Genomic DNA, 25,221 nt, shown 5'->3' with positions numbered 1-25,221 from the left:
AATGCTTGTTACTAACGAGGAGGTTCCGAGACACTAAAACAAACACCATACTTTATGTAAGGTATTGTGTCCTTATGTACAAAAAAATTTGGCATAGTCCAAAATTTTCCCGTTTGGGAATTTGCATCTATTCGTTTTGTTTATTTGATTCATTTGTTCTATTTATTCATTTCATTCAATTCATTTTTTATTAGTTTTATTCTTTTCATTCATCCCAATCATTTTATTCATTTTATCCATTCCATTCATTTGATTCATTGTATTCACTGGATTGATTAAATGCGTTCTATCCATTTGATTCATTTGTTTCAATTGATTCATTTGATGTACTTGAATCATTTTATTTATTTTATTCATTTGATTCAATTGATTCAATTGATTAATTAGATTAATTTGATTATTTTGATTAATTTGATTATTCTGTTAATTTCTTTAATTTTATTCATTTCATTATCAGTCATTCCACTTATTTATTTAATTCAATTTGTTAGTTTGAGTCAATTTAATTTGCTCAATATTTATAACTATTTTTAAATATTGTCTAATTTTTATTTAATAAGCTAATCTAATTTGATTTATGTATTTTATTAATCATTGTACTCATTTATTGAATTTGAAATCGTTAATCGTTATGTTTCTAGCTTTATTTTTTTATTTTGTTTGTTTATTGATTTTCTATATTTTATTCAGTTTGTTCGAGGTTTTATTCGTGCAGGACGAGAAACTGCAAACTAATGAACGAGTTCTTCAAACTAATGAATTTTTCAACAGTGACATGTGTAAGAAATGTCTCATCTCACTGCTAGGTGGATTAAGTAGGTTTTTTCTCATTTTTACCAGACGATTTTTAAGGTAATATAAACTAATAGCACTCGTAAGTTTGAAATTAATTTAAAATTGAAACTAATTTAAAATTTCTCAACAAGTTAAAATTTTCGGGGAGTGGGGTCCTGAGCCCTAGGACCCTTCCCATGGATCCTAGGATCCGCTAATGGTTCTGAGTATGTTTATAGTGACAAATGCTAAGCTTAAAGATAAAAATGTCAAAATTTGAGGTTACGACAGCATGGGTTTTCCATTCCCGATATTAATGGAGCAGCAAACGTGTATATTTGTTGCTTGTTTTTCATCTGACCTGTACTGCCCATATTGAAAAACAGCAAACCGAGAAAAACGCTTTTCGACATTTACATTTTCATTGAGCCTTATGGATGGGACAACCATGTTTTGAATTTTTATTTCGATGTTTTCTAAACAAACCTGGTAATTTTATTTGTACATTGTGATTCAGAATACAATCCAACAGATAACTCATTTGCGACAAAGATGTCACTGAAGCGCTATGCAAATCGCTGTGGATCGTAAAATAAGAAAATAAATTGAGGTCGTCAGCCTATAGAAGTATGCATCCTGGTGGGATAACATAGAAAACATCATTGAAGAACAGGGAAAATAGGAGAGGTCCAAGGTGGCTTCCATTTTGACTAAACTGAATGATTCAGTATTTCCAAGAATTTTACTGATAGATAGCGATCGACGAGATATTATTTAAGCCATTCGGTTAAGTCAGACGAAGTACCGAGCCGTTTACTATTTACATGTAGGAGAGCGATCTGTACGATCGAACGCAGCTTTGAGATCCGTGTATACTAGTCTGCCCAGGAAAAATGCGAATGTTTGAAAATGTTGCCCCTGTACCACTAGGAGTCTCTGTGCCAAATTTGAGCCAAATCGGGCAAGCCTAGCTACCGGACCAACGTGTTCGAAGTTTGCATGGGATTTTTCGAAAATTGACATAGAGGAAGATCACAAACTTTCATTTTTTCCGGTGGGTGGCACTGTGCGCAACAGTTTATTACTGCATATGAAAATAAGAAAGATAATTTTATTACCTACAACTTTGTCGAAGACTGCATGTCAATCCAACGTCTTTAGGAGAAGTTATTAAACTTTTAATGAAGTGGTGTCTGAGTTACTATTCCATGGGGCCTAACAGCTTATTGTGGTGTATAATAGAGTATAATAGAAATAATACTTATGGCCCGATGGGCGTCCTTCTTTTTGCTTATCACTCTAGTATATACCGTGTATTTTTATCACATACCTGAGTAAATTAAAATACCAAATTTCAAGTAATTTGCAAAAGTTTTGCCTAAATGATTGAATTTTTACCGTTGTCACTAAGAGAAAATATGAGGGGAAATACATTAACTGATATAGCATTGGCACTAAATAACGAAGTAATAACTTTTATTCATTATTATTACATTGTTACAGTATTATGTAGGTACACAAATACTGTCCTTATTCGTCGAAGTAAGTTGATTGGTATATACAACTCGGTTCTATGAACTGCAGGAAAACTACTCAAAGAATGAGTGCTTTCTATACCTTTCATTTATTAGAATGGTGAAAGTTCGTGGCAAGTCTGCTCCTATAAAGGCAGGTTATTTATTACTGCCCAAAAACCTTTAATTGGAATGAACAGTTAAGCCATTCCAATCCCGGTCTTCCAGAAAATCATGCTAGCACTATACCCATATTTATCTTCGGGTAGCTTCCAGAAGCGGCACTGAAGGCATTTACTAACCAGACGGTTAGCAAGATTAATGTAAATATTTTTTTTTGCGTCAATGCGTACGATAGAAGCAAACGAACTCATTAGTCTGGGACACTTACCCACACATGCGACTTGATGTTAATATCGATGGTCCGGTTCGCCATTTCTACGCTGGTATTGTGCAGGAAATCGAAATACACCAACGCGGCGTTGTTGACCAGAATATCTACCGGCCCAACGTTTTTGTGTAAATCGATAGCCAAAGCTTCCACTTGTTCGTATGACGACACATCAACTCGATAGGCGTAAGCATCCACTCGATTCCGCCTCAGCTCAGCACATGTTTGTTCTGCCGCCGCTAAATCAATATCGACGACGACGACGTTACAGCCTCTGCTGGCAAAGTTTAATGCCAGGGCCCTCCCAAGACCGTTGCCTCCGCCGGTAATCTGCAGGGGATGGGAGACAGTTTCAATCACATGTTACGATCCACTTCAAAACCACTTCAATTCTACCAGCACAGTTTGACCTGAAACATCTTTCAACTTTGGTGGGATAAACGTCCGAAAAATATGCATTGCCAATATCGGTACTGCATAGCAGAGCACTTTTACAAAATCCACAATCACAAATAGCACCTCTAGAAACACACTCCTAGAGAAATTCTTCGTCGATCCTTCTTCAGTGTGAACTTTGACCTGCAACATCCTGGCACCCGGTTGGGGATGTGTGGTGAGTTCGGTCTTCAGCAGGTGACTGCGATCGCTGAAAGACGACTATATCGGACCATCATTAGTGACGCGTTGTTTGAGCTACCATACTGATATAAATTTTGTTGGAAATCGCATACTTGCTCATTCCTTCCCGTACATACATATATTCGCGCAATTGAAGGCAGTGACGAAGAACCTGTTAATCGATTGGTTTGAATAGATGGTCCTCTAAGCAGCGGTCAAGAACATAATTAACAATATAAAGGGTTACAAATACTATTTACTTATATTTTTATATTCACTACTAATGTTCTCGTTAGACCTCATTTGGATGACTTGGATAAATCAGTGCAGCACTAATGACAGTCGTTGTTGATTCCGTGTGAAATAAATAAAAAGTTTATTGAACTCTGTCTGCAGACCTGTAAAAGTTGACGCATGGGGTTCACAGGTTTTCCTCAATCAATACAATTAGTTTTGTCACTTGCGGTGACGTCAGTCAATATGCGTAGCGATGCATACCTTTAATTTTAGCCAAGTCACTGCGGCAATTAGTTAGCAGTAGAAACAGTAGACATAAGGAATACATCAATACAAAATTGATCGGGCCAGTGGCGGCGCTAAGGGGGGGGGGGGGGGGGGGCGAAGGGGGCAGCCGCCCCGAGCGGCAAAACTTGGGGGCGGCAAATGCTGCTCAACATAATTTAATTATTTATTAGTGATTATCATTGTCATCATGGCGATAAACGTTAAGCGCGGGTGAAACGTTTGAATTCATTTTGTTTTGGCGCCTGAAGATTAATTGTTGACGATCAGAAGTACGACGGATCTGACGGAACAAAACAATATATATATATATATATATATATATATATATATATATATATATATATATATATATATATATATATATATATATATATATATATATATATATATATATATATATATATATATATATATATATATATATATATATATATATATATATATATATATATATATATATATATATATATATATATATATATATATATATATATATATATATCTGAACCTGAACCTCAAACGTAACGATCTTAGCAAATGCAAACGCAAATTATTTTAAGAAAATCCTTTCTTAACCCATTTGTGCCCATGTTGTTTGTGGACAACAACGTTTTAAACAACTATAACTTTTGATTGAGGCATGATTTGCTCACAAAAACAAGTAAGACTAATGAATGTGACTATTGCCTTTCATTTGAGTAATAACAGTTACAAGGATCAGCTCTAGAAGCGAAGTTATTGCAATTAGTCTGGCTCGATTCCGATGGAGCAGTGCTGCCAGGGACAGCTTACGTTGACAACAGAAAATATTTTTTTATATATCTTCGTTATGGTGCAATATTATTGAAAACTGATAAAACTTATCATTTTAGACTGTCTTTAGCTACGTTTTCCATGCAATTGGACTATTGTAAATATTCTTGGAGAATTGTATTGAGCATTGGAAGGTAAAAATTGGGCAGCTTCTAGCTCTGCAATGGAAGCACCTATCTTTTGGACAATAGACTTTTCGTGTTTCTTTTTTTGGTCTCTCCGTTTTCAAGGAAAATAGTTTTGAAACCCTACATGCACTAGAAAAAAGTTGGGCAAGAAAGGGTTAATAACTTAACTATTTTTGAGAAAAAAAATCAGTAATGAAGTTTATTTCACACAAATGAGGAACCAGAAAAAATGGGTTCTTACTGCTGTAATCGTAAGTAAATTTGATGTTAATTTTTTTCTTATGTTTATATTAACACTGTCTAATTGTGGCAAATATATCCCACACGTAATTTCCAACATTTACAATTGCAATTGGTTTTTGACAACACCAAGATCTTGGCACTAACTTCTTTAACTCTCTTATTATCTACCGTACCAATCAGTGTAATGCCACCATGTCCTTTGCTGTATCAATATGTCGTCTCTAGCTCACTCCGTTCATTGCCGTTTGTCGCCAGCTTCACAGAGCACGAGGACTCCTCAGGTTCCCTTCTTAGTCAACCCACCTTGCTCGTTGTGGCTACTTGTGCTAATCGGATTAGTTTTGGGAACCATTTTTACCGGGTTGTCGTCCGCCACTTTAACGACGTGCCCAACTCACCACAGCCTCACATATTTTGTTGTGTGAACGAAATATAGTTTTCCAAACAACTGTTGCAATTCGTGGTTTATCTGACTTCCAGCTGCATCGGTCCATGGATCGCTAGCAACATCTTACGTTCGAAAACACCCATGGTACGTTGCAACTTCGCTTGTATAGCCTCAGAGCCGTAACGTGGTCTTCTGGCGCCCTTGGCGGAGTCTTAGTTTTGTGCCCTGAACGCCACTTGACTATCCTTTTCTGTTCGACTTTCGACCAATAATTGAGTGTATAATTGAAAATGGCACACTCATCGTGACTTACTTTATGACTTATCCGCACATAGTTTATGAAGTAAATTAAGATATCGAAGTATGTGGACTTTTATAAAAAGCACGAAAACTAATTTTTAGGAAATCCTTCGAAAGTGACGCGGAAAATCGAAACTATTAATATAGAGTGCCAACAGGTTACTAAAGTTTGAAAATATTTTGAGAAATACTTCACTACAGATTTGTTTTCGAGGTTAAGTGCTTGATGCCAAGTGCCGGAGCATTCAGGAGACTTTATGACGGACTCACAACATCCAAATGTCGGTTCACATAGTTGAGATCGACGGTGTTGTTTCAAGGACCGCTTTCTCCAGTGATTGAAGATTTTAAATGGCAATTGCACAGGACGGGACAAAACTGTATGTCCCTTCAAACTCGTATCGGGTGACCATTAGCAGTATTGCTGTGTCGATCTTGTTCTATAACAAGGTTCGTACAACGCGTCATGTTTTGCACTAAATAAAGGTAAATAGGCTATTGTAGAATAAAACCGCGAGTGGCAAGTGCGCAGAGAATTAAAACCCATTCAAAGCCGCTCTAAGCACTTGTTAACAGAAATACTAAGGAGAGCTACGCCTCACCACGAAAAATCGTTATGCTCTCTTGGCTCAGGAAGACTATGACTTTGACGATCCCCATCGTGAGACATCTGTTACTGCTCCTACAAACTGTAATCGAACGAGATTTGTTGTAAAGGTAAACATTTTCCTCATGAGCGACCGAATACAACAGCTATAGGAAGCGATCACACAAAGCTGAAGCAAACAGTTCGTGGTCTTGGAAATTTGAGATAAAAAACGAGCTTCCAGCGTTTCAAGAAACACCAAAAATGGGGTATCTCCTTGCTGATAAACGATCTAACTTTTTTCATGATATTTGCTACAGTTTTAAGGAGGTGGCTGCTTTACTGTCCACGATCAAATATTTGTCCTATTTTTGTTGCTATGCAACTATGAAAGCGAGCGTTAAGTTTGCAACAATTTTCAATTGGAAGTCATTGCAGTTCGTTATTTAATCTTCCATTAACTTTAGATTTGAGATGGGACTGATAGGGCCGTAGCGTACTCTTTTGATACTTTTGGTGGAATTTCAGTTTAGTGCTCCTTTTTCAATTTGACTCACGAACAATAATTTAGCGTGTATAGCGTATTTACCCTACTTATTTTAATATTTATCCTTACTTATTTTATACAGCAAATTTTAGCGTCTTTCTAAGCTTGGCAGAGGTCAACCTGGCTAACCGCACACTACGGGTCTGCAATGCATACAATCATCCGGTAAAGTCTCTTCCTCTTAAATCTTCTAAAACACCCAGTGGAGTGCCCAGTGGAATACCGTTTTTTTCTGATCCGTGCTTGCCTGCATCGTTACTCGTTCTCCCTCGTACGGTGCTGCATCATTCTTGCCTCTGCCGTATTCGTCTCTTCATCTCAGTAGTGCTAGTAGTGCTGTGGTGCTTCGTAAGTTGCTCTAGCCATCAAGAGTAGTCACACATACCTATTCTTCTGTTGGTAGTGCCGTTTCCAGCTTCTGCACGTATTTCCGCAGCACGATCGTAGCTGTTAGATGTTGAGCCTCGGCGTCCATGCTCACGAGTGCTGAACTAACATTTGTGTGACTGTGAAGATCGTTGGCAGAAAGCACGACAAGTTGTGTGTATTTGTGTTGGAACTTAATTTTACATTGATGTTCTTGCTCCAAATATGTGCATGAAAATAACTTTAAAATTGCAAAAATATTCATTTCTGTGTGTCTGGGCGTTCATGTCGCCGTAAATCAATTTATTATCCCATCGTGAGCAGCTGTCATAGAAACACTCCAGCTCGGCCCAAAATGCATCTTTGTCGTTCGCTGGTCCCGTTTTGTGTGGGCAGTGAACGTTTATGATGCGGTATTTGAAGAAACGGAATTTTGCTTCTCACTACACACAGTCTCTCGCTGTTACTGGAACAAGCATAGGCGAATCTTCTCCAGTACTATAAAACCCAGCTCGTTTGTGGTGCCGCTGATCTGGTAGGCTGCTCGATGTACGTTTTTTCACACCTGCCGAACAAAGTTTCTGCAATACTACGACCCCGAGGTTGCGAGTTTGCAACTCGTTGTGCAGAATTCAGTCGATCCTCTGGAAGCCAAGCGACTTACAGTTCCACATTTCCAATAACCACTCTTTTTTTCGTAGCATGACTTAATTGATTTAATCCGCAAAGGTGTTTCCGGACTTGTTGCACAAACCTCCTATCTGGTCGGAGGCTTCTCATTTCGCTACAGAAGGTGACGATAGCCCATAGATCATTCGTTGTGTGTCCAACAAAAAGAAAACAGGCCGACAGGGTACGTGTACCCGCAAATGCAAAAGTGTGTGGCTATCTCAATTTTTAATAGTTTTAGACTACTTTTGGATGTTTTGAATTCAGGAAAACATCCAATTTTAGAATCGATGAAATTGAACCCGTATTCGTCGTTAGAATTGTCTCGGATGGTTTTTTTTTAGTCACTCACGGCCTTGCGGGTACCTGAATCGGAAAGAGCGTTGCGGAGCCAATTATATTATTATACATTTTATATCCCAGTATTGAAACTTACTTCCGGAAATCTTAATAACCGGGAATCAGATGCATTTTTACAGATTCTAAAAGTGGTTGAGTTCCGAAATTCAAAACATCCAAATGTATCCAGATTGGATAAAAATTCCAATAGTTATTAGTATTTCGGTTTTAGTGGAACCGGGGTACCTGAAAAATCTGCCAAAAATGAAATTTGTGGCGACACTATCAAGTTTCAAAGAATCTTAACATCAAGTAATGTTTCGATCAAATCTCGTTTTTTTAATTAGTTTTCGTAAAACTAACTAATACCATCTAATGTAAAAAAAACTAGATAAATTTCAAAGTAACGTTGTTGTTAACTATTCTGTTACAATTTTCATAAACATACGCAGAAAACTGTACTGATGAGATAGTTTGGTTAGTCAGAAATATGTAGGAGGACGGCAAATTTAACTTTTTGCCCCGAGCGGCAAAAAGTCTAGCGCCGCCACAGGATCGGGCAAACTGAACATTTTGGAAGCTTGTGCGTTCAACGTGAAATAAAAATTATCATGCCGGTATATTTTTATTGTTTGTCAATAATTGTGCATTAAGGGTGGAGTACATAAGGAGTCGAATTTATAGGTATGAGAAAAATCACTTCAGGATTCGAACCTGCAATCTTTGGGCCTTATGCCATAGCTTTAATTGTACACTCACCAGAGCTTAAAAATATTGACATCGTTGCCTGAACTTGAAAGAAAACAAAATCAATTCACGCCCGCAGCGATGAATGAAATTTTTGGTTCGTTTCAATCGTCATTCGTTCGGCCGACGCAGCGCTTTCAGGTACGGACATGTTCGGTTTCAGAAGCAAAGTGAATTTTATTTCTATGCTAGCTCTGAGAGGGATTATTGATCAAAAGTGCACCAGATATAGATTACGCAGTTCCCTTATGCTCGAAAATGTAGAAGATGCTAACTTCTGCCTTGAAACTGTCCACATAATAACAAATTAATGCTTTGGTTGGTGAATGAATTTATATTTCCTCCGCACTCAAGCATTCGATTCTGCATGAAATTTCAGTCAGCTGGAAAGTGAATGAATGAGGGAGGCGTTGAATCTGAATAGCGGTTTCGGTAAACGCAAGCATAAATAGGTAACTGATTTTGAAATTTCGTAATACTGACGCTCACTCTATTTTTTTTTGGAATATTTATTTTTTATTCAAGAAAGCCAAATTTTCTGAGCTTGTTAAAAAATTGAATTAACGATGCTTTTCGAAATTTGGCTACCCAGCTGAGTTTGTTTTGACAGTTTTAGTGAAAAAAAGTTGTGTCCCATATTTTTCTCTCTCTGCTGCTTTATGTTTAAGGAGCTTGAAACCTTAAGGTATTACCTTAAGGGGTTATACCACCGTAGAATTTTGAAAAAATCGATTTTCTATTTATTAATCTAAAATGCACGTTAGGATGCTAAAAATGATATCCCAAAACATGGAAGATGAAAAAAATACATAAATGTTCAAATTTTCAATTCTGCTGCAACGCCTCTTATGTAGGGGAATTGTGGGAAAAACCGACACTGTGGGTAAAACCGACACCCCACAACTTTTCCTAGAAATCAAATTTTTATTCATCTCATAATGATACATTATTATTAGTACGTTTATGTAGAGCATTTGAAGAAAAACTGAATTTACGTTAGTGCGCCGAATGTCATAAAAATAAACAAAACATATGACAGCAGCGTTCATACTCGTCTGGATGTAAAATTTCGTTGGTAGATTTAAAGGTTTTAACCGAACAAAAGCTTTTCAAATCACTCCATTTTTCAGTACCTATTATTATCGGCCTTTCCTATGATCAACTAGGTGCATTGAAGATGAGTTTGAGAAATTCAATATTTATAATTGCTTTTATAAAAAAATGTGCGCTGTTGGGGTAAAACCGACACCCTTTGGTTAGGGTAAAACCGACACACTGTTAAGATGGTTGTGTTTACTTGCGATTCATTACAAAAGGCTGGGGATCTTTGTGACACTTCAATTACACTATTAGCACACTATAGTAATAGCTGAAATACACAGAAATACTTTTATTGTGTTTATTTCTTGTAAGTCTCTTTAAAAATCAAAAATTGGAATTTTTGCTTATCTGATTCTATCGAAGCTTTTGCTATTTCTGCAAAAAGCTCATCAAACCGAATTTCTAGCGTTCTCTTGGTTTGTCATAGACGAACTTTATCACAATGAGACAATGATATTATGTATACCCCAATAGATCGTTGATGATCCGAGTCCGAAAAATCAAATCTGAAAAAGATAGTTTTACTAAGAAGTGTGTGTGTGTGTCACTTATAAGTGAATGAATCCAATTAGCAGAACGTAGAACGCTTGCAAATCTTCTCTTACGAAATAAAATGACACTGGAGGTTGCAATGATGTGCGCAAGGATTATTTGGAAATACTCATATCAATAAATAATCCTATAGCATAAAATACTCTTATTTAGAGTACTATGCTTTCGAACTTTCTTCCCCTCACTACATGATGAAGCAATAAAAAGCACATATTTGCATCATACATACTCACACTTTATTAATCACGCATATATCTCATTTTTAATAAAGATAAAGATTTTAATACAGTGGAGAGAAAATAAATTAAAGGGGGTGTCGATCTTACCCCTATAGGGTGTCGGTTTTACCCGCAGTGCCTACAAAAAGTCACTTTGTTTTCCAAGTTTTACAACCAATAATTTTTAATGAAATTTATTTTTCGAAGCGCTGAAAAAATTAAGTCTTGTTAAGAATTTTCTGAAGAAGAATTGTGCATTAAAATTATAATTTTATTGGTTTTGTGGCAACTTAGAAAAAGTGTTAAGCTTAAGATGTCGGTTTTAACCATAATTCCCCTATATCCCGTGTGTGCTGATAACTTTACCCTTGTTTTTCTCGAAACCACTTTTTTTGAATTGGCCGGAAAGATAACTCGAATAAATGATTTTTGTCGCTTTGAAATTTACAACAGTATATTCAAAATTGATTTCTCCAGGAAAGTACGCAGGATTTAATTTTTTATTGCTTAAATTTTTTTAATAACCAATTTTGTGTCGATATAAAAAAAATCCTGCGTGCGTCGCTTGCTATTGACATAAGGAATCTGAAAAACTTTAGTTTTTAGTTCTAGGTAAAAAATTACGGGAGATAGATTTCTGGCCGTGGACCCCTTCTAAAAAAAAGCGCAGGGCGGAAAATGCTGCATACCCGCCATCGTGTAATGAAATTGCTGGAAAAAATTATTTTGGTTGATTCAATAATAGTTATAAATAGTTATAAATCCTATTTAACAAGATCTCGAGTCACCTCTTTATTGCGTCCAGAACAATTTCCCAAATATGCCTATTTTTCTGTGCTCTACTGTTCTATTAGGGTCTTGAAAATTTTTCAAAAATATTTTTATACTTGTTTCGACCCCTTAAAGTAATTGTAAAAATTTGGAATGCAAAATACTTTCCTAGTAGAAAATATTCCGCAATTAATAAATTTGTATTAAATGATTTAATTTTTATCAAACTTTGTGCGGACATATCTACTCGACTAATAATTATGAAATGGTTTTACATAAATCGGAACATTGGAATAGTTCCTAATAACATTTGCACGACATTATACGCTATAACTAATGTTGGGGAGACTTGACCAAGATTCTATGGGGAGACTTGACCAAGTAGAAATAAGCTGAAGAAGGATTCAAAATTTCTGATATTTACTATAGTGTGGTACCTACTGTTAATGTTAAACACGTCACAAAAATATCCTACCTCAAACATCAGTCTATATCTTTTAGTACTAGTAAACAAAGTTAGCAGTAATATGGCTGATTTCGTGACGTGTGAACATGCAATGTAAGCAGTACAGTTAATCTTTAAATGAATAATTCAATTGCCGTATAATATTGAAACATCTTCAACCCAACGCTGCACAGTAGGTCTGGCCGCTTTAATATTTGCGACATATTATAATATGCTTCAAATATTAATGATGAAAAGAAAAACACTAAAGAATAACTGGAGTGTTTACCAGGATGCTTTTCAATACAGGCTGTGTAAGGGTTAGAATAGAATAGAATAACCCAGGGTGATTAAGAGCTATAGGCTTTGTCAGTAGGGTACATTGTTCCTTCGAGAGTGAACAATTGGCGATTCTACGTTGAAACCGCTCACAGATAGCGCTGGAAGCAAAGTGTTGCTGATTTGGTTCTGTTCTGTCATAGTGCATATATTTTCTGTAAACATTGGTAAAAAAATAACTTTTAAACACCAAATCACCGATCAATTTGTTGATAATTTTTTATGAAAATGAAGAAAAACCATCATTTTATAAGATGATGAGTAAACACGTTACGAAAAGGGTGTAAAACATAGTGGTTTCTAATATTATTCGCAGAGCTATATGTGTGCTGTTCCGAAATGTAATTTGTTGAACACCGTAGCCTCCGCAACATCATTTCCCGTTCCTCCTAAGTTAAGCTAAACCTTCATGAGATGGTGTAAATTCATGAAACTCTCCAGATGACGCGAGGAAAGAATATATCCGGCTAATAGAAAAGTGTCAGCTTTGTAACATACACAGCCGATCCTTCTCTCTGATAGTTTTCACTGAATTCATTGCGTAGTCCAAAATATTAAGGAGTTTGGTACTGATTGGGTCTCGGTTTCGAGATGGAACTTTGTTACTATGTTTTGATTGCCGTAAGGTTCTACTGTATCGATTTTGTTGGCTATTTTCGGCAAATTTGAGACTAAGAGAAACGAAAGCAATGAAATTGAAAGACGGATAGGTATTCTAGAGCGAATCAGTTATAAACTTAGAACGGAAAACTAGAACTAGGCAGGCTCATATGGGCATGATCGAAAGGAAATGTGAAGAATTCTTTGCCTTCTGCTGAGTAGGAGTTGGGCGTTGCACCCAAGTCTACCGCATGGTCTACACACCAAAAAAATCTGAATTTTATCATTGACGTAATTGCAAACATGACACAATTCAACAAACCGTAATTTACGAAATGACAGAACATTACCGTGTTCCATTTAATTTTACACGAAAAATATACTTTACATGCGCAATGACATAAAATTACACTTCCTACCATTCAGAACAAACGCTGCATGTGGAGTAAAATTACATGATTTACGAAATTAAACGTCATGTAAAATTAAAATCAAACGTAAAACTAAGTCATTTTTGATGCTCGTATATGTCATGGTCAGGAGACGTAATTTACACTATTTTTTCTAGGTGTGTATGGTAGAACATAACTCATCATCATGTTTTACCGCCGCCGCCGCTGGCAAAAAATTCTTCACAAATCCTCGCCTAGAACGACCATGCGATCATTCTTCTCCCTTTCTGCTAGCATCAAGCCGTGATGTATGCATTCAATCGACACCAAGCTATCGGTGTCGCACCGATCCTATTGTGATTGGACTACTTATTGATTTTTTCGTTCCGCACACACGGATGACTGATAGCAATTAAGGTTGGACAGAGAAAGGGTAAAATTCGCAAACGAAAAAAGCAGATTTTTTCCACACCGTATGTCAGATCTTCATAAAAATCAATCAGCAGTACTGTAACAACATTCTACATACGCTGATTGATTTTTATGAAGATCTGACATACGGTGTGGAAAAAAAACTGCTTTTTTCGTTTGCGAATTTTGCGCATTCTCTCTCCGACCTTAATGACACAGCTCAGCTAGCAGAAATGAATGCATACGTCACGGCTTGATGCTAGCAGAAAGGGAGAAGAATGATCGCATGGTCGTTCTAGGCGAGGATTTGTGAAGAATTTTTTGTCGGCGGCGGCGGTAAAACATGATGATGAGTTATGTTCTACCATAGACCATGCGGTAGACTTGGGTGCAACGCCCAACTCCTACTCTGCAGAAGGCAAAGAATTCTTCACATTTCCTTTCGATCACGCCCATATGAGCCTGCCTAGTTCTAGTTTTCCGTTCTAAGTTTATAACTGATTCGCTCTAGAATGCCTATCCGTCTTTCAATTTCATTGCTTTCGTTTCTCTTAGTCTCAAATTTGCCGAAAATAGCCAACAAAATCGATACAGGAGTTGGAACTTTATAGAACGATTTTTTTTATAACCACAATAATACCCTGATTACGCTTCGAAGAAATATATGAGCCAAATCGTTGCAAATGGCTGTAATTTCAGAATAATTGCAAATAAAACTAAATTTCTTACTCCTTTCATTCATATTTTGGCGGTGATAAGCCTTTTCCGAGAAGAAAATAAAGTTTTTGTTGTAAGATATGACTCACTTGCGGGTGAAAAAAAAGCAAACTGTATCACTTTGCCAGTTCATGAGCTGAATCATAGGTGTCGCATGACTAATTTTGGTTTTGCCGCAAATCGCCAATCCAGGCTGTTGAATATTTTGTGTTGTCATTTTCCATTCCCTTACCTTTTTCCTTTCACCTTCCTTTCCCTTCCCATCCGGAAAGTGATGAGACGACATGGCAAGGCACAAATCTCGGAATAACATGGGAAACATGCCAATCGACTCATTGTGCTCTAATTCCTGATTCCTAAAGGACGCAATTTCCCACATTTTTCAAAAAGCAAACATATTTCCAAACAAATACCGTGGTTTCCTTTTAAAAAAGTTATAAATTATTATTTACTGAGAGCTAGTTAAAAAGTTATAACATTCAATGAATTTTTCCCTTGTCAAAAATCTAAGTATCAAAAATAACATGATGGTACAATATTGAAGGAATCGGTACTAAATACATCTATTGGATTTACACGACAATTGAACGTTCATTACTGTCATACAAATGCTTTGTGTGGTGGCGGAGGGGAGAGGTGGTGACGGTCCAGTCAAAGCTAATCCATCTGGATTTTAAAGGACCTTATCACCGATGGCTTCTTGAATAAACTTAATGAGGTTGGGTTTTCGACATATGGTTTCGCCGATGATTATCATATAATGATAATCGATATTGGCATTAACACACTTTTGGTTAGATGCGGCAAGCCTTATATGGTCGGTTTTAAGTCAGACCGGACTAAGTCGCATAACACCAAAAACTGAGATAATGTTAGCATTGAATAAAGAATACAGCAAAATCACGACAAATCACTCAAAGTTGAACCGTCTTCAAAGGTTGGTCTTGGGTGCGATGACAGGTGCGTTCACGACAACTCCAACTGGCCCTAGAGGCACTCTTAAACATAAAACCACTATATGTGTTTCCATAACAAGAAGAACTTTCTTGTGCATTCCGTCTTAAAGTTACTGGGCTTTGGAATAGTAACCCAATAGATCGTGCAACTAGCAACACAAGACTGTGGCTCCAAATTATACTTGCTCCCAGTGACCTTACACTTACATGTAGATTTCCTTTCAAAAGTTTTAATGTGAAAATTCCTCTTCGCGAGGAATGGCTGACTGACTGTATCGAGCGACAACATGAAGAATACGTCGATCTTTTTTTGTTGGACGGTCGAGCCGGTGCTGGTGTCTATTGTCGTGAAATGAGATTACACCAATTTTATTCGCTAGATACTCTACCGTATTCCAAACGAAAATCTTGGCAGGGCCGGCGGAATTCGTGGGTAGTATGGGTAGTACTACCCACTCGAAAATTACCGAGGGAGGAATTACCCACTCGAAAGTTTGAAACAAATCAAAACCTGAGATTAACCACGTACGTATTTTTTTTCGCACAAAATTCTTGCGTTGGAAATCCTCGATGTAAAACAATTACATATTTTTATTCAGATACAAATTTCTTTGCTTTACAATTTAAATTTCTTGAGAATAATTAGGATTTACTTGAAATTTGGAATTATTTATTATAATTATACTCGAGGAAATGCATTTAGACACATCTACATCTTAAAACAATGAGTTCAGATCGATAGACAAAATTATTAATATACAATTTTATTCAGACTATGGGATGCAGTTAGAAATATTTTTAAGGACAATATAAACAATTTGTAATTTTTTAACATCAATTATCATTTGATTAAAAATTGAAGCAATGAGAAACAATCACTAGACAATCAGTAGACTTTGTATAAGGAAGGCAAAAGATTGTTGATCCCAACATCAGTAGCAGAGACCGTATCAGAGAACAATCAGAGAAAAATGACAAGGTAAAAGAAATTAAACTTGTAGCTTTGTGGCAAACGGAAGATCACTATCAGGAAATCATGAACCGGATCGCCAACTGGCCGCTTGGAACTCTTGGGATCACATTTGCAGGTGCCTGTTAGTAAGTCAACCAAAAGAGTAGATATAAATAAATTTGGAGGATAGCCAGCATATCTTACTAGAACCAGGCCGAAAGGATTCGTTTAACGCAGATCTGGCACTACACAACTAGAAAAAATCGTGTAAATTTACGTCTCTTGACCATGACTATACGAGCATCAAAAATGAAATAGTTTTACATTTGATTTTAATTTAACATGTCGTTGAATTTTGCGAGTCACGTAATTTTACTCCACATATGGCGTTTGTTTACAATGTGTAATTTTATGGCCCTGCGCTTGGAAAGTACATCTTTCATGTAGAATTTAACAGAACACGGTTATATTTCGTCATTTCGTCAATTACGGATTGTTAGATTGTGGTAAGTTTCGAAATACCTCAACGGTAAAATTTAGTTTTTTTGGTGTGTAGAACACTAGGCACACGACCAAAAAACATGTTTAATGTCGCGATAGCCGTCATCGCAAGCGCAGAGAACGCTCTTTACGAACCCAATTCGCCGGAGATGCGCATTAAACGTATAATGATTCGACATGATCCGAGATGCCCGAAGGAAGTCACGACGTTAATCCAGCCTTTTCAACCAAGGTTGGTTGATGCCTTTGGGATTCCTAAACATCCATTATCCCACAAAATTTGCCAATTTTCGAGCGTTCTCTAACTACAAATCTAACTGAAAAATTCGTTAAAGCTGTGCGATGTTTCACAAATATTACCTTCTAATGCCTGTCCACCATGAGCTGACCACCTTCTCATTACCATTCTAATCTAAGTGTCACTTTCTTATTACCCGGAATAGATCAATGCGAATAAACTCAAACTAATATTTGTATCAGGCAATCCAGAACGATTTCAATATAAAGAATCTAGGATCGCCCATATTCTCTCCGGGAAAATTACGAATGCTTTTCATGCTCCATCGATCGAAGCGCCTACTTGGAACTGTAAGGATGTAGACATGGTCGTAGGTAAATATAAAACCATAAGTTTTATGGGGAAAATGCTTAGCGCGAGTATCTTTTCTGTCAGATAAATTTGTGTGTTTGATGAACAATTATTACGTTTATATACATTATTATAATGTCATCGCGAAACGTCTATCATTTGAATGTGAATTTACGTGGAATGCTGTTGTCGCCGATACAGAATCCTTAGTTCCGTGTATTCCGATCAAAGGTCGAATCGAGTACACGACGTAGGGCCCAACTGCTAGACGAAATATTGATTCTCTCGTTAATCCGTTGACGAACCGGTGCCAATAACCGCATTTTTCAGTTTGCATTAAGTTTTTTATTTGCGTTTCTAACGTCGCGTATATTCGGAAAAATTTGGACGATCTGACGTTTAAAAAGTCCTCATAGGACCTATTCGCGTACAATTCTGAGCAGTCTCTGCCCACAACGGAGTGGGCACGATTGTTCGCGCCAGGTATTCGTTTTGTCTGACCTTTAATCTCAATGTAGACAAACAAGCCAGTCAAAACATTGCACACTGCCACCGGAGGAATTTATCATTTTGATTCGATTGTTTCGGATATAGTGAACATAGAACAAATCCGGCGAAAGGCTCGAAATGAGGCTGATGGAAAATAAGTTTTCTAATACTCCTCGATTTTTACTGAACACAACACACATTAACAGTCCTTCCAGTCATGTACGGAAAGCAAGACATATAGTTTGGATCCACGTATCCGATCCGAGAGTCCAGATCCAGACTCTTGTCTTGACCTGGTAAGGGGAAAAGGGGATGGGCTAGATCCAGGGACCTGTCCATTACCGGGTATTAGTCCAGATTCGGAAACTTGTCCGGATCCGGAAATTGGTCCGAATCGGAAACAAGTTCAGATCGGGAAACTGATCCAGATCTGGAATGTCCAAATTTGGGAACTGGTCCAGATCGGGAGCTGTGTTGGATCCGGAAACTAGGCCGGATCCGAAAACTGCCTAAAATTTTTTTTTCACTATCCAAATTACCCTATAAAAAATACGTAATTCCGCCCCTTTATTCGGCTCAACTATTTGAAGTGTTCTCTATACTTTTAAAAATTTGTAGATACCCAGTTTTGAAGAAAAACTAATGAAAAACGCCAAAAATTACACTTTTACTAAGTTTTAATGGCTCAGCCGCTCTTATACTTCAAAATTTGTATTAACTTACTAACCAAACTTCTCCATTTTGATCTATACAAAAATAAAAAAATGCTGAAAAAAATATAAGACAGTTCAGAAACACTTCAACAAGCATGAATTTGAAATTTTACCCAAAATCGGCCCATTTTTCGAAAAATCAAAATTCGTCACCAGTAGGGAGCGTTTTAGCAAATTCACTCCGAAGAAGAAAGTGGTCCTGATACCCTAACCTTTCATTTAAGAAGTGAGCCCGATGACTTTTTTAACATGATGTCATTTTGGGACATCCTACCCCACAGTCTTGTTCAAATAAATCACCATTAAGGTTGCCGAATGTGATTAATATTTAAATTTTCTCTCAAAAAAATAGCGCCATGCGTGATTTACAGAGTCATGGAGAAGTTGAGCAACAAAATAGCGTTTTTCTGAAAAACACATAAAAAATAACATCAATAAAATGATGAGAATGAATAAAATGAATTAAATAAACAAAATGAATGTGTATGTTTACGATATAAAGTCGTATAGAGTAGACTTGAGGACTTTTTTAAAAATGCACTCAAAATACTAATTTGTGACGTCACATTGCATTCAGTTCTGTAAAAATCTTATCTAAAATTCTATCTACTTTCTGAATATGTTTCAATATTTCATGTATATGATATACATGATATTGATGTATATCATTTGCAAAAATTATAGCCGATTTATGGAACGAAGGTGCGTCAAATCATTGTAACGTCACAAATCGTCGCTGTTGTGCTATCTTATGACAAACGCCATTTTGGGGTAAACTTAGTTAGGTAAGCCACATTATTACTGTAAAAATTCTTTACAAAATGGCGTTTTCAGAATTTTGAAATTTTGCTTGGTTACTGAGATATAGCGAAAAAAGTGATGAGAAATTGTCAGTTTTTTGCTTTAAATCACTGTATCTTGGGATTCGCTTAAGTAATGTAGAAGTTTTAGATGTTTTTATATGTAAAAATACATGTATTGCGAGAAATATGCAGTTTTACTTTTAAATTGGCAATATTTCGTGTTTGGCAACACTGTAAATAGAAATTACTATTTTTTATAGATTGCTTGCTCAATTTCCCTCAAAATGCATCTCACCAAATGTTTCTAGGCCGAATAAAGCCGAAGATATTAATAAAAGTTAATAATTGATGCTGATTTTCTATGGAAAATTTTCCATACACAATTATGACACGCCATACAAATTTTGTCATCAATACACGCCTACGATACGTGTGAGTGCGACTTTTGTTTACATTGATAGTGAAAACTCGCAACATAGTCAACCGAACTTCGTAATATTTGAGAGTTTACTACAGAATAGATAGAAGCATTAATTGTCTTCTTTGAATTGTTTTTACCATTTATAAATTTCAAGATATTTAATCTCAAACTTTAAAAATCGTTTTTCTCGAAATGTGCTAAATGGCGTTTGTCATAAGATAACACAACAGCGACGAAATAGCATCGATAGGCTTAATATGCGATATAAAAATTTTCAATTGTTTCAAACCACCATCGATATAATTCCACGATTTGTTGTACCATATATTTCGTAACAAATTCTGACGTATTAATAAAATCTTTTACCAGAAGATGATTGCAAAATATTGAATATTCAGACAATAGGACCACACTTCACTGGATCGCTGTAATCGGACGGATATGATAAATCACTTAAAAATGACACACTTTTTGACTCAAGATTAAATCTCAATTTGCGTTTAATTTCAATTAAATTCTTATCTTTTCTGCACAACACAAACATGGTTCACAAATCTACACATCTTATCGCAGACACATCAACATCAATGGTTCACAAACCTATGGAACATTATTTACACAAAACAAGCATGGCAGTGTATGTGGGTGACAAAAAGGGAACTGTCCTAGAACTGGAAAATAAACGATGTGTTCTGGGACATAATGAAATGTTAGCATGAGTATCTAGCTACACAAAATGCACAGATCACAGTTTAGTTGCAGTATGGGAAGTTTGGGCAACTGTGTGGGGACACTCCAGCTGGGTACTGTCGTTCAGTATATCCTGGCAGAGGGGCAGCATGGGGAGCTCCAGCTGGGGCAGAGTTATCACAGAATGGGTAGTTCGGGCAGCTGTGCGGGTTCACACCAGCCGGGTACCTGAAAGCCAGAAAAGATTTACGTTAGTAGTGTTAGTTGGAAAAGGACAAAAGCACCTACTTGTCACCACCGGCAGACGGAGCAGGAGCAGCCAGATGGTTGTGAGCAGGCCCAGTTACAGCCGGATATGAATTCCAGCTTGGCTGAGCATGAGCATTCCACGCAGGCTGTGCATTCCAGGAAGGCTGTGCATTCCAGGCAGGCTGTGCATTCCAGGCAGGCTGTGGGGCAGCGTTCCAGCTTGGTTCAGCATTCCAGGCATGCTGAGGGGCTGCATTCCAGGCTGGCTGTGGAGCCGCATTCCAGTTCGGGTTCCAGTGGTTAGCAGCATGATTGTTGTGTGGGTTCTTGTTGTGCAGAGCAGCGTTGTCGCAGTTCGGGTATGATGGGCAAGCAGCTGGATCTACTCCAGCTGGGTATCGGGCAGCTTCCTGATGCTGAGGCGCCGCAATTGCTACGGCGGCCAAAGCCAGAACAGTGATCTGCAATCCAAAAACACTTGTTGAATGGTTTCATTTTATATAATCACTATTCCCAGAAGCACAAATGTTCGCCAACGAAAAATGTCCTATTGTTGAAGAAAACTCCTTCTTCTTGGTCACTTCACAAAACTTCACTTCCTTGATCCTTACCATTTTTGAGTACATTTTTGTAGGTTTACTATCAACTTGGACTTCTATGTTACCGGAACGATTTTTGTCGCTTAACACAAAACTTCCAATTGAGTACCGAACACTGATCTTTGGAGGATCAATTCTTGTCTTTTATAGTAACACCACACCCAGCCCATCGCTCGGAGTCCAACGTTCCAATATTCTAGCATGACCTGTACACTCTTTTCCCTGCAGTTTGTGGGTTCGTGCCGATTCGAAGGTGTGAGAGCGCGAAAGAGATCGCGAACAGGATTCGCCGCGCTTGTTTACCGCTTGGTCATCGGATCGAGTGGCAGGCAAAAGCTGTGCTGCATTGCGATTCGGTGGGGGGCGGGTGGGCAGTCGGTCTGTCGAGAGGCGACGATATCGCGGCCTGGCTTGCGGAAATCAACGAGAGCACGAAAGACAGAGACATCGGTTCGGTGCCTTATATTCCGCCGACGCTAGTGAAGGAAGCCGAAGCTTGGCGGCATATCGTCACTGTAGCGGTACCAAACCCAAGAAACGAGTAGGAATAGTATTAAGTGTAAACTTGATCGCCTAATATATCTACTAGAACATGCCTTTTGTATATAAGTATATACGTTCCGCGTAAAAGTATAAATAATAACAACATGTTGCCCTTGATTGCTGGGCCGGAAAAGTATGATTCTGTCGTGTATACTTCTTTTCCTCTTGGCGGACACGTATGTCCGAATTTGAAACTACCTCTTGCGAAGTTTCGACCCCACTCACAAAGCCGACACGACGATGGTCGACTGTTTTTTTTTTCCTAGTATTATTTTCCACGATCGCATTCGCAGCGGCATGTCTGTTATTATTGGCGCGCAGCTCCCGCGCACAAACGCTGCAATGACAGCGATGATCGTGAACATGCAGTTCTCTGTCTCGCATCATGTGAAACTGTCCGCTTTTTGGCATAACTAGTGTTTGAAGGGAAATTCTTGCACGCTATGCTATGCAATATGGCGTTGGAAGATATTTCGATATTGAAAGTGGTCGTAGCATTGAATGACATGAAAATATCGGTGGTTTGCTAGAGCCTGAGTCCAAACTGTGATGAATTGTAATAATCAACCAGAATACTTTTAAATAAAATTGGGAATTTGAAAACAGAGCAACTAATTTCCATATCTCGTCGAATTCGAAATAGATAACTCTTGCTCCCACTTATGCAATTATTGGTTAATGAAATATTTTATTCATTTACGAAAACCGTGCGTAAATCTGGTGTTGTTCATTCTCCTGTACAATAACTGCATCTAAAACTAAGGATGTCGTGAAAGAACTTCTTTAAGGGGCAGGGGCGGATCCAGAAAAAAATTTCGCAGGGGGTCCGAAATTTCGATTTAGAAATGTTCATTGTACAATAAATAATATGTAATAACCTCATTTAATTATAATCATTTTTGGTAATCGAATCTGGTTTGGAATGATAGAAACTATTTTAACCCATTCATGCCCAATAGAGTGGGACATGGTTATATGAAAAAAATAAAATTTCGCTCCGAGTAACTTTTTGGGTCCCATTTGGCTCCCAGAACAACTCTGCAACTCTGATTTTGTATGGGGAAAACGTCTTTTACCAATTAATTCTTCCAAGAGTCGCCCGTTACCTTCTAAAAATAAATAGATGTCTGATTTTACAGGAAATTTGCCAAGGAAACAAAGTCTAGAAGACTACGAAACGATCTGATGCTTGTGGAAAAAGTTATTAAGCAAAATCCGATTGATGCCCTGAAGATCAATGAAAATTTTACTTTTCATAGTATCACTGCTGCTGACGGTCGAATTATATACAACATCTTTAACTTCCTCTTATTATGTGCAAAATAAGACTCAATTTATCCCTCAAAACTCTTACGAAGTGGCCAAACAGTATAGATAAATGATTTAGACACATTTAGAGAAGATCAAAACAAAATTGCATATAATTGGACAATAAACAGCAGTGGTGCTAGAAAAAATAAATATATTATCAATCGTCAGAGCATCAAGTGGTTTCAGTTTAATAACTTTTTTCTCAAGCATCAGATCGTTTCGCAGTTTTCGAGACTTTGATTCCTTCTTAAATTTCCTACAAAAGCCACATAACGGTTTATTTTTAGGAAGCAATGGGCGACTCCTGGAGGAATTATTTTGTGAAAGTTAGTTTTCCCATATAAAATCCCATGTAAACTTTAAACAGTGGGCGCAAAAATATAGTTTCAAGGATCGAGCTAAGAATTTGCACAGATGTTCTAGGACCCAAATGGTACCCAAAAAGTTGCTCAGAATTGGAATCTATTTTTTGTCCCACCCTAATGCCCATGTTGTTTGTGGACAACAACGTTTTACATTTCTTATAAAAGAAATGTATTGAATTCGCTCAAACTTTCAAGATTTTTTCCGAGGGCCGAGTCTTATGTACCAATCGACTCAGCTCGACGATTTGGGACAATGTCTGTGTGTGTGTGTCTGTGTGTGTGTGTATGTAACGGACAAATTCTCATTCGTGTTTCTCAGCAATGGCTGAACCGATTTAATTCAAACCAATTTTAGATGAAAGAACTAAAAAAACAGTATGAACGCTATTAATTTATTTTTGATTCTGATGTTTAGTTTCCAAGATATGAATGCTTGAATGCGTAAAAATGGCGTTTTTTGCAGTTTTTTTTTAAATTATCTGCCGAAATTGATTAACAATTTATATGTTTTTAGACAGCTTCAACGAATACCTTTCGAACAAGCTATAGATTGTTGAAATCGGACTATTATCAAAAGAGATATTTAACATTAAATGCGGCCGAAAGATTTTTATCATTTCCCATTGCCAGAAATATGACCAAAAACATGTAATCTATTATTAACGCCAAAACGGCTTATTTTAGGTCAATAGTATCTTCGGAGAATTTAATGGAGGTAATATGCCCTTTCTTTTGGTATTGTGCTTTTGCTGATTAATCCCCCTATGAGTGAGATATTTTCACAAATTTTCTTGGAAGTGATTATATCGAAATGATGTCTTCAGCAACTTTGTAGCTCTTACTTTTGCGAATAACTTTACGGAAGACTTTAAATATCTATTTTGAATACTTTAAAAGTTATGGCTTGTTGTTTGTTGATTACTCTTTGTCGCCTATTTATTGTTCAATATAGTAATAATCCATTGAAATAAGATAAACATTATTTCGATAAAACGAATTTTGTATTTCATTTTACTATCTACATCCGCTAGAAATAATCACCGAACACTTCCAAGTTGTCTGGAAGGAACTTGATAACTAATCAGTACAAAAATGTTCATTTGTGCGAACCTTCTGACTGCAATTTTTCTAACTTATAACCATCGGATCGATCTGAAACATATCGGAAAATGAAGAACGAAATAAATAACTCCAAGCAACGGCGTAGACAAGAGAAGGTTTTGGGGTTTAACACCATACAACCCCCCCCCCCCCACCACACCCAAAAAAAATATTGGATTGAAGTTGAAAATTTATTGGTGCAGACTGTTGTAAATATCATGAGGATTTTTGATAAATTGTCGGAATGGGGTCCTGATATGTAACTGATCTATTGGTCTTGATTTCACAGTTGTCTAATAGCATCAATATCAAATTCCTACCTGAAAACATTCCAATAGAAAATTCCAGAGTTCGTCAAGATCGGAAAATGTCTGTGTGTGTATGTATGTGTGTATGTGGAAAAAAATGTGACCTCTGTTTCTCAGAGATGGCTGAACCGATTTGC

At 37.1% G+C, this 25,221-nt stretch overlaps 2 protein-coding genes across 2 annotated transcripts in view; both read right to left on the bottom strand.

Moving 5' to 3' along the window:
• Window positions 1-3,363, bottom strand: part of LOC131678943 (17-beta-hydroxysteroid dehydrogenase 13-like) — a 28,452-nt gene extending 25,089 nt beyond the window's left edge. The window contains exons 1-2 of the mRNA XM_058959397.1: window positions 3,076-3,363; window positions 2,680-3,009 (exon numbers count right to left, since the gene is read on the bottom strand). Coding sequence (XP_058815380.1) covers window positions 2,680-3,009; window positions 3,076-3,267 — 522 coding nt within the window. The 5' untranslated portion in view covers window positions 3,268-3,363. The remainder of the gene's footprint in view (window positions 1-2,679; window positions 3,010-3,075) is intronic.
• A 17,037-nt stretch (window positions 3,364-20,400) lies between these two features.
• Window positions 20,401-21,624, bottom strand: LOC131678941 (pupal cuticle protein). The gene is made up of 3 exons (XM_058959396.1): window positions 21,469-21,624; window positions 20,897-21,318; window positions 20,401-20,836 (listed from the first exon to the last, which is right to left on the bottom strand). Exons 1-3 carry the CDS (start codon window positions 21,481-21,483, stop codon window positions 20,671-20,673), a joined length of 603 nt encoding a protein of 200 aa, XP_058815379.1. The 5' UTR covers window positions 21,484-21,624; the 3' UTR covers window positions 20,401-20,670.
• Window positions 21,625-25,221: the final 3,597 nt, after the last annotated feature.

The sequence above is a fragment of the Topomyia yanbarensis genome, chromosome 2 (assembly GCF_030247195.1).
Source record: "Topomyia yanbarensis strain Yona2022 chromosome 2, ASM3024719v1, whole genome shotgun sequence".
Taxonomy (NCBI): domain Eukaryota; kingdom Metazoa; phylum Arthropoda; class Insecta; order Diptera; family Culicidae; genus Topomyia; species Topomyia yanbarensis.
The sequence above is the reverse complement of the archived record's forward strand: the minus strand, read 5'-3'. Positions and strand labels throughout refer to the sequence as shown.